The following is an 8800-nucleotide window of genomic DNA, read 5'->3' as shown; positions in this document are numbered from 1 at the left end:
ACTTCCAGGGTAATTTAGCAGAACCAGGAGCCGATCCAAACTCCAACCCACCTAATCCCCTGCTCACCCTGATACTGGGCAACCCCCCCCTCCCCTTCCTCCTGCCCCCCCCACCCCCCACTCTCCAGGCCCAGGAATTCCAGGCTCGCACCCGCTCAGACTTAATCCGTTAACATTTTCTGGAGTCGTCATTGTCGTCTGCTTTGGGGTCATAAGCAGCAGCCTCGGCCTCCTCACAGGGCAAATAACCCAAAGTAGCTACTTCCTGCTTTGGAGTCGACGTAATACACTGAGTTCCTGCTCACCTGGGAGAAGATCTGATCTCCCGCCGCCAGCTCGAAGACAGCCCCCTGGTAGATGGTCTTGAACCAGGGGTCTCCGTGTTGGCCATAATGGCAGGCAGACTTCAGCGAACTGAGCAGCAGCGTCTTGAGTCTGTCGGAGGACGAAAGCTTGGTGAGTTCGTGGCTCAGGAAGATGGTGTTGCCCTGGCAGTGTCCACTGTAGAAGACCAACTGGGTGTAAACAAAGTACTGACCGGGGGTCTTGATGACAAGAGCGTTGTCCCGGAACTCCACACCATTAGAGAGATCTCCCATGTTCTGCCAGATCACTTTCATCTTTTCTTGCGTCTTTGGCGAAGCTGGGGAGAGGAAGAGAATGATGTTGGGATAAAGTTCATCACAATAATTGAAAGCTGTGGTCACACGATGCCTCCTTTCTCCAGACCAATCCTCTTCCCACTCACTATCTATGACCGGATGTGTGTGTTTAACATCTTGTTTAGAAATTTACTCTCTGCTTGTATGGAATGAGAGTGTCCACCTGTACAGGTGCAGACAGCTTCACCTGTATAGAGAGAGAGTGTTTCACCTGTACAGAGAGTGTTTCACCTGGACAGAGAGTGTTTCACCGAAAGAGGGAATGCTTCACCTGTACAGAGAGTGTTTCACCTGTACAGAGAGTGTTTCCCCTGTACAGAGAGTGTTTCACCTGTACAGAGAGTGTTTCACCTGTACAGAGAGTGTTTCACCTGTACAGAGAGTGTTTCCCCTGTACAGAGAGTGTTTCACCTGTACAGAGAGTGTTTCACCGAAAGAGGGAATGCTTCACCTGTACAGAGAGTGTTTTGTCTATAGAGGGAATGCTTCGTCTGTACATGGAGTGTTCCACCTGCACAGAGAGTGTTTCACCTGCAGAGGGAGTGCTTCACCTGTACAGAGAGTGTTCCACTTGTACAGAGATTGTTCATCTGTGCAGAGAATGTTCACCTGTACAGAGAGTGTTCACCTGTACACAGAATGTTCACCAGAACAGAGAATGTGCACCTGTACAGAGAATGTTCACCTGTACAGAGAGTGATTCACCTGTACAGAGAGTGTACACCTGTACAGAGTGTTCACCTGTACAGTCAGTGTATCACCTGTAGAGAGAGTGCTCACCAGAACAGAGAGTATTCAACTGAAGAGAGAGTGTTCAACTGAAGAGAGAGTGTTCAATTGTACAGAGAGTGTTCACCTGTACAGAGAGTGTTTCACCTGTGCAGAGAGTGTTCAATTGTACAGAGAGTGCTCACCTGTACAGAGAATGTTTCACCTGTGCAGTGTTTCACCTGTACAGAGAGTGTTCGCCTGTACAGAGAATGTTCACCTGTACAGAGTGTGTTTCACCTGTACAGAGAGTGTTCACCTGTACAGAGAGTGTTTCACCTGTGTAGACAGTGTTTCACCTGTACAGAGAATGTTTACCTGTACAGAGAGTGTTTCACTTATACAGAGAGGGATTCACTTGTACAGACAGTGTTCCACGTGCACAGAGAGTGTTTCATCTGTATAGACAGTGTTTCACCTGTACAGAGAATGTTTACCTGTACAGAGAGTGTTTCACTTATACAGAGAGGGATTAACTTGTACAGACAGTGTTGCACATGCACAGAGAGTGTTCACCTGTACAGAGAGTGTTCACCTGTACAGACAGTGTTTCACCGATACATAGATTGTTCACCTGTACAGAGAGTGTTTCACCTGTACAGAGAGTGCTTCACCTGTACAGAGAGTGCTTCACCTGTACAGAGAGTGCTTCACCTGTACAGAGAGTGTTCACCTGTACAGAGAGTGTTCACCTATACAGAGAGTGCTTCAGTTGTACAGAGAAAGTTCACCAATACAGAGATTCTTTCACCAGTACAGAGAGTGTTCACCTGTATAGAGTGTGCTTCACCTGTACAGAGAGTGTTCACCTGCACAGAGTGTTTTACCTGTACAGAGAGTGTTCACCTGCACAGAGAGTGTTTTATCTGTACAGAGAGTGTTCACCTGTACAGACAGGGAGGTCCCAGCAGATTGGAAAATGGCAAATGTAACGCCCCTATTTAAAAAAGGAGGCAGACAAAAAGCAGGAAACTATAGACCAGTTAGCCTAACATCTGTGGTTGGGAAAATGTTGGAGTCCATTATTAAAGAAGCAGTAGCAGGACATTTGGAAAAGCATAATTCGGCCAGGCAGAGTCAGCATGGATTTATGAAGGGGAAGTCATGTTTGACAAATTTGCTGGAATTCTTTGAGGATGTAACGAACAGGCTGGATAAAGGAGAATCAGTGGGTGTGGTGTATTTGGACATACAGAAGGCATTTGACAAGGTGCCACAGAAAAGGTTACTGCACAAGATAAAAGTTCACGGGGTTGGGGATAATATATTAGTATGGATAGAGGATTGGCTAACTCACAGAAAACAGAGTCAGGATAACTGGTTCATTCTCGGCCTGGCAATCAGTAACTAATAGGATGCTGCAGGGATCAGTGCTGGGACCCCAACTATTTACAATCTATATTAACGATTGGAAGAAGGGACTGAGTGTAACGTAGCCACGTTTGCTGATGATAAAAAGATGGGAGGAAAAGCAATGTGTGAGAAGGACACAAAAAATCTGCAAAAGGACTTAGACCAGCTAAGTGAGTGAGCAAAAATTTGGCAGATGGAGTATAATGTTGGAAAGTGTGAGGTCATGCACTTTGGCAGAAAATATCAAAGGGCAAGTTATTATTTAAATGGAGAAAAATTGCAAAGTGCTGCAGTACAGCAGGACCTGGGAGTACTTGTGCATGAAACACCAAAGGTTAGTATGCAGGTACAGCAAGTGATCAGGAAGGTCAATGGAATTTTGGCCTTTATTGCAAAGGGGATGGAGTATAAAAGCAGGGAAGTCTTGCTACAGTTATACAGGGTATTGATGAGGCCACACCTGGAATACTGCGTGCAGTTTTCGTTTCCATATTTACAAAAGGATATACTTGCTTTGAATGCAGTTCAGAAAAAGTTCACTGGGTTGATTCCGGAGATGAGGGGGTTGACTTGGGTGGAAAGGTTGAGTAGATTGGGGCTCTACTCATTGGAATTCAGAAGAATGAGAGGTGATCTTATCAAAATATATAAGATTATGAGGGGGCTTGACAAGGTGGATGCAGAGAGGATATTTCCACTGATAAGGGAGACTAGAACTAGGGGGCACAATCTTAGAATAAGGGGCCGCCCATTTAAAACTGAGATGAGGAGGAATTCTTCTCTCAGAGGGTTGTGGATCTGTGGAATTCGCTGCCTCAGAGAGCTGTGGAAGCTGGGACATTGAATAAATTTAAGACAGAGATGGACAGTTCCTTAACTAATAAAAATTAAGGGGTTATGGGGAGCAGGCAGGGAAGTGGAGCTGAATCCATGATCAGATCAGCCATGATTGTCTGAAATGGTGGAGCAGGCTCGAGGAGCAGTGTTCCACCTGTACAGAGAGTGTTCACCTGTACAGAGAGTGTTCACCTGTACAGAGAGTGTTCACCTGTACAGAGAGTCTTCACTTGTACAGACAGTGTTTCATCTGTACAGAGAGTGTTCACCTGTACAAAGTGTGTTCACCTGTACACAGAGTCTTCACATGTACAGAGAATGTTTTACCTGTACAGAGAGTGTTTAACCTGTACAGGGAGTGTTCACCTATACAGACAGTGTTGCACCTGTACAGAGAGTGTTCACCTGTACACAGAGTCTTCACATGTACAGAGAGTATTTTACCTGTACAGAGAGTGTTCACCTGTACCAGGAGTGTTCACCTGTACAGAGTGTTCTTCACCTGTACAGAGTGTTCTTCACCTGTACAGAGTGTTCTTCACCTGTACAGAGTGTGCTTCACCTGTACAGAGAATGCTTCACCTGTACAGAGAATGTTCACCTGTACAGTGTGTGCTTCATCTATACAGTGTTTCACCTGTACAGAGTGTTCACCTGTACAGCGAGTTTTCACCTGTACAGAGTGTGCTTCACCTGTACAGAGAGTGTTCACCTGTACAGAGAATGTTCACCTGTACTGTGTGTGCTTCACCTGTACAGAGAGTATTCAGCTGTACAAAGAGTTTTCACCTGTACAGACAGTGTTTTACTTGTACAGAGTGATCACCTGTACTGAGAGTGTTCGCCTGTACAGAATATGCTTCACCTGTACAGAGGGTGTTCACCTGTACAGAGAATGTTCACCTGTACAGAGTGTGCTTCACCTGTACAGAGAGTGCTTCACCTGTACAGAGAGTCTTCACCTGTACAGAGAGTGTTTACCTATACACAGAGTCTTCACATGTACAGAGAGTGTTTCACCTGTACAGAGAGTGTTCACCTGTACTGGGAGTGATCATTTGTGCAGAGAGTGTTCACCTGTACAAAGTGTGTTCACCTGTACACAGAGTCTTCACATGTACAGAGAATGTTTTACCTGTACAGGGAGTGTTCACCTATACAGACAGTGTTGCACCTGTACAGAGTGTTCACCTGTACACAAAGTCTTCACATGTACAGAGAGTATTTTACCTGTACTGGGAGTGTTCACCTGTACAGAGTGTTCTTCACCTGTACAGAGTGTTCTTCACCTGTACAGAGTGTTCTTCACCTGTACAGAGTGTGCTTCACCTGTACAGAGAATGCTTCACCTGTACAGAGAATGTTCACCTGTACAGTGTGTGCTTCATCTATACAGAGAGTGTTTCACCTGTACAGAGTGTTCACCTGTACAGCAAGTTTTCACCTGTACAGAGTGTGCTTCATCTGTACAGAGAGTGTTCACCTGTACAGAGAATGTTCACCTGTACAGTGTGTGCTTCACTTGTACAGAGAATGTTCACCTGTACAAAGGGTTTTCACCTGTACAGTCAGTTTTTCACCTGTACAGAGAGTGTTCACCTGTACAGGGAGTGCTTCACCTGTACAGACAGTGTTCAGCTGTACTGAGAGTGAGAGTGCTAACCTGTGCAGGCGGACAGTGTTAACCTGTACAGAGAGTGTTCACCTGCACTGAGAGTGTTCACCTGCACTGAGAGTGTTCACCTGTGCAGAGAGAGAGTGCTAACCTGTGCAGGCGGACAGTGTTAACCTGTACAGACGGAGCATGCGCACTCCCCGCATGCTGTAAACCCGTCTAGTTCATTCTGCTGCAGAATTCCCTCAGGACAGTGGACCCAACAGGCAAACACAGGCTCCCGCGGCTGATTGTAAACCGCATGAGTTCCCTCAATGGGTGATTGCAAGTCTCAGGCTGCGGATCAATTACTGGCTTTCTTCTGCCCTTGGGTTAAAGGACACGGGACACCTGTAACTCAGTGTGACACCTGGAGTCTGCAGTCTGCAGTGACGACAGACTGGCGTTAGATGCAAGACCTTTAGAGGCAGGCAGAGACAATCGCTTACCTGTCAGATGGAGTGCGATCCTCTTCGGGGCTTTCCCCACCACATTCAGGACTCGAGGCAGTTCTGAAACGGGAAAAGTCGGACGCTTAGTCTGATCGAGTCGCCAATGTAACACACACGCACCAACACTGACGCCAGGTGAAGTGACCGAGAGAGGGCGAACACTCACCAGCTTTAAGAGGTAGATCTCCCGCATCCTGTCCCTGGATAGCTTCTCTGACCAGCGCTGCTTTCTGGAGAAAGAAACAAACAATTGTTCAAGGTGTGCTCATGCTGTAAGTTTTGGGCTGCTGATATACTATCACCTGTTTTACACGATCGCACACAGTGCCAGATCTACCCCAAATTAGAGCTCATAGTAGTTGGCAGATCGGTTAGATCATTCACAGCACAGTAAGGACCTCTTAATCTTGTACACTTGAACAGATATTCATAAAGAGATGCATTACTCATTAACTGATCAAGTAACTCAGAGACAGAACGCTACAAAGCCAGAGAGTTGGTTACGTTTAACTCATGAGCAAGGCACTTCTCGTCTGCCATTAACATCTTGTTAGAATACTGGACAATATATTGTCATACCAAGAATACTGGCAGAGAGAGAAAGAGAGAAAGATAGAAAGAAAGGCAAAAAGAAAGAAAGTAAGAAAAGACACCAAGAAAGAGGGAACAGAAGAAAGGATGAAAGAGAGAAAGATGTAAAAAAAAGAGGGAACGAAAGAAAGGGTGAAAGAGAGAAAGATGGAAAGAAAGAGGGAACGAAAGAAAGAAAGGGTGAAAGAGAGAAAGATGGAAAGAAAGAGGGAACGAAAGAAAGAAAGGGTGAAAGAGAGAAAGGTGGAAAGAAAGAGGGAATTAAAGAAAGGGTGAAAGAGAGAAAGAGGGAATGAAAGAAAGAAAGGGAGCAAGAGGGAACGAAAGAAAGGGTGAAAGAGAGAAAGATGGAAAGAAAGAGGGAACGAAAGAAAGGGTGAAAGAGAGAAAGATGGAAAGAAAGAGGGAACGAAAGAAAGAAAGGGTGAAAGAGAGAAAGATGGAAAGAAAGAGGAAGCGAAAGAAAGAAAGAAGGAAAGAAAGAGAGAGAAAGATAGAAAGAAAGACCGAAAGAAAAGACAGAAAGAATGAGGGAACAGAAGAAAAAAGAGTGAAAGAGGAAATGAAGGACTGAAAGAGAGAAAGTGAGAGAAAGATAGAAAGAGAAAAAGGAAGAGAGAGGGAACACAAGAAAGAAAGTGTGAAAGAAAGGAAGAAAGGAAAGAGGAAGGGAAGATGGGAGCAAAGACTGACCTAGACCTCCTTTCTAAGATAAGTCCACACACCTGGTTTGATGGTAAAACTCTGAGTTGAGCGAGAAACAGATATGAAGCATAGGTCACCAAGCTGAGGACAGTGATCGCACAGAGAGCCCAGCAGAGGCTGCGGCTCTTAGCATCAGTCTGCTTCTTGACAAGCTCTCCTCCCATCTCAGCAGCTAACAGCATGCTTTCATTAATCATGCTTGCAGACATGTTGCCAAACAAGCAGTCAGTGTTGCCTTGGACTTCGCAGCAATTCTCTGGCTGACTCGGCTCTGGAGCGAGTATGTGCCTGTGGTGGAACTCCGAGCTCTATTTAAAGTTAGACATTGGAAAACCCCATAGGCTTGTGTGACGACAGAGGAAATGGGAAACAATGTTGTAAGCACAACTCCCGACGCATGTAAGAGTGAAATTCGAACTTGGTCACGCTGAATACAGACCCCACCTGTCTGTCGGGCTTGTTGCCTCCAGCTCTCCATCGGTCCCTATAAGATACTGAGGGGACTCGACAGGGTAGACGCAGAGAGGATGTTTCCCCTTGTGGGGGAATCTAGAACTAGGGGACATAGTCTCAAAGGGGTCACCCATTTAGACCTGAGATGAGGAGGAATTTCTTCTCTCAGAGGGTTGTAAATCTGTGGATTTCTCTGCCCCAGAGAGCTGTGAAGGCTGGGTCCTTGAATATATTTAAGGTGGAGTTAGACAAATTTTTGAATGATAAGGGAGTCAAGCGTTAAGGGGAGCAGGCAGGGAAGTGGAGCTGTGCCCAAGAACAGATCAGTCATGATCTTATTGAATGGTGGAGCAGGCTCGAGGGGCCAAATGGCCGACTCCTGCTCCTATTTCTTATGTTCTAATGTTCTTATGAAGATGCAGACTCCCTGCTGTGATGACCAATGAAATTCCTTTGGTAGCCCATCCCAATAAAGCAGTCATTGCCATTGAGTCTGGGCAGTGAGTGTCAGCGGCCCACACAACTGCAGGGTCTCTGTGCGCAGCCCCACTACCTGATATCGGGAAAGAAAGAAAGACAGAGAGAAAGAGAGAAAGAAAGATGGAAAGGAATAAAGACTTACATTTATATAGCGCCTTTCATGACCATTGGATGTCTCAAAGCGCTTTACAGCCAATGCAGTACATTTGGAGTCTAGTCACTGTTGTAATGTGGGAAATGCGGCAACCAGTTTGCACCAATATTGACCAGGACACCGGGGATAACTCCCCTGCTCTTCTTCGAAGAAGCGCCATGGGACTTTTTCCGTCCACCTGTGACAGCAGATGGGGCTTCAGTTTAACGTCTCATCCAAAACAGAGAAAGAAAGAAAAGAAAGAGAGAAAGAGAAAAGAGAGAAGGTGGGAAAAAGAGAGGAAACAAGGAAGAAAGAACAAACACATTTGTGTTTATATAGCGCCTTTATCAAGCTAATGATGTCTCAAAGCACTCTTCAGCCAATGAAATACTTTTGGAGTGTAGTCACTGTTGTAATGTGGGAAATGCGGCAGCCAATTTGTGCACAGCAAGCTCTCACAAACAGCAATGTGATAATGACCAAATAATCTGTCTTAATGATGTTGGTTGAGGGAAACAAAACAGATATTAATCATACTGCTTGAAATCAGATCACACCCATCACCTCGTCTGTTCTCTTCATTTAGTTTAATTCAGTAGTCAGGTTAAAGATCGTTCTTCCTAGTGAGGGCCAATTACTATGACGTAGCTATATCATCATCATCATAGGCAGTTCCTCGGCATCGAGGAAGACTTGCTTCCACTCTTAG

General features: G+C 45.5%; 1 protein-coding gene across 1 annotated transcript; it reads right to left on the bottom strand.

The window, feature by feature from the left end:
* Positions 1-233: 233 nt before the first annotated feature.
* On the bottom strand, positions 234-7231 carry LOC139230657 (tumor necrosis factor-like). Its single transcript, XM_070862465.1, has 3 exons — positions 7011-7231; positions 5724-5956; positions 234-643 (listed from the first exon to the last, which is right to left on the bottom strand). Exons 1-3 carry the CDS (start codon positions 7229-7231, stop codon positions 234-236), a joined length of 864 nt encoding a protein of 287 aa, XP_070718566.1.
* Positions 7232-8800: the final 1569 nt, after the last annotated feature.

Source organism: Pristiophorus japonicus, chromosome 19 (genome assembly GCF_044704955.1).
Source record: "Pristiophorus japonicus isolate sPriJap1 chromosome 19, sPriJap1.hap1, whole genome shotgun sequence".
Classification (NCBI taxonomy): Eukaryota; Metazoa; Chordata; class Chondrichthyes; family Pristiophoridae; genus Pristiophorus; species Pristiophorus japonicus.
This window is presented reverse-complemented; position numbering and strand designations above follow the sequence as displayed.

What these genes read in the sequence shown, in the direction of transcription:
- LOC139230657 (XM_070862465.1), bottom strand. Translation starts at nt 7,231, where the DNA reads ATGTCTGCAAGCATGATTAATGAAAGCATGCTGTTAGCTGCTGAGATG. An exon ending in ATCTTAGAAAGGAGGTCTAG is followed by an intron (nt 5,957 to 7,010) that starts GTCAGTCTTTGC and finishes TTCTTTCTCCAG; the next exon opens with AAAGCAGCGCTGGTCAGAGA. An exon ending in GATCGCACTCCATCTGACAG is followed by an intron (nt 644 to 5,723) that starts GTAAGCGATTGT and finishes TCCTCTCCCCAG; the next exon opens with CTTCGCCAAAGACGCAAGAA.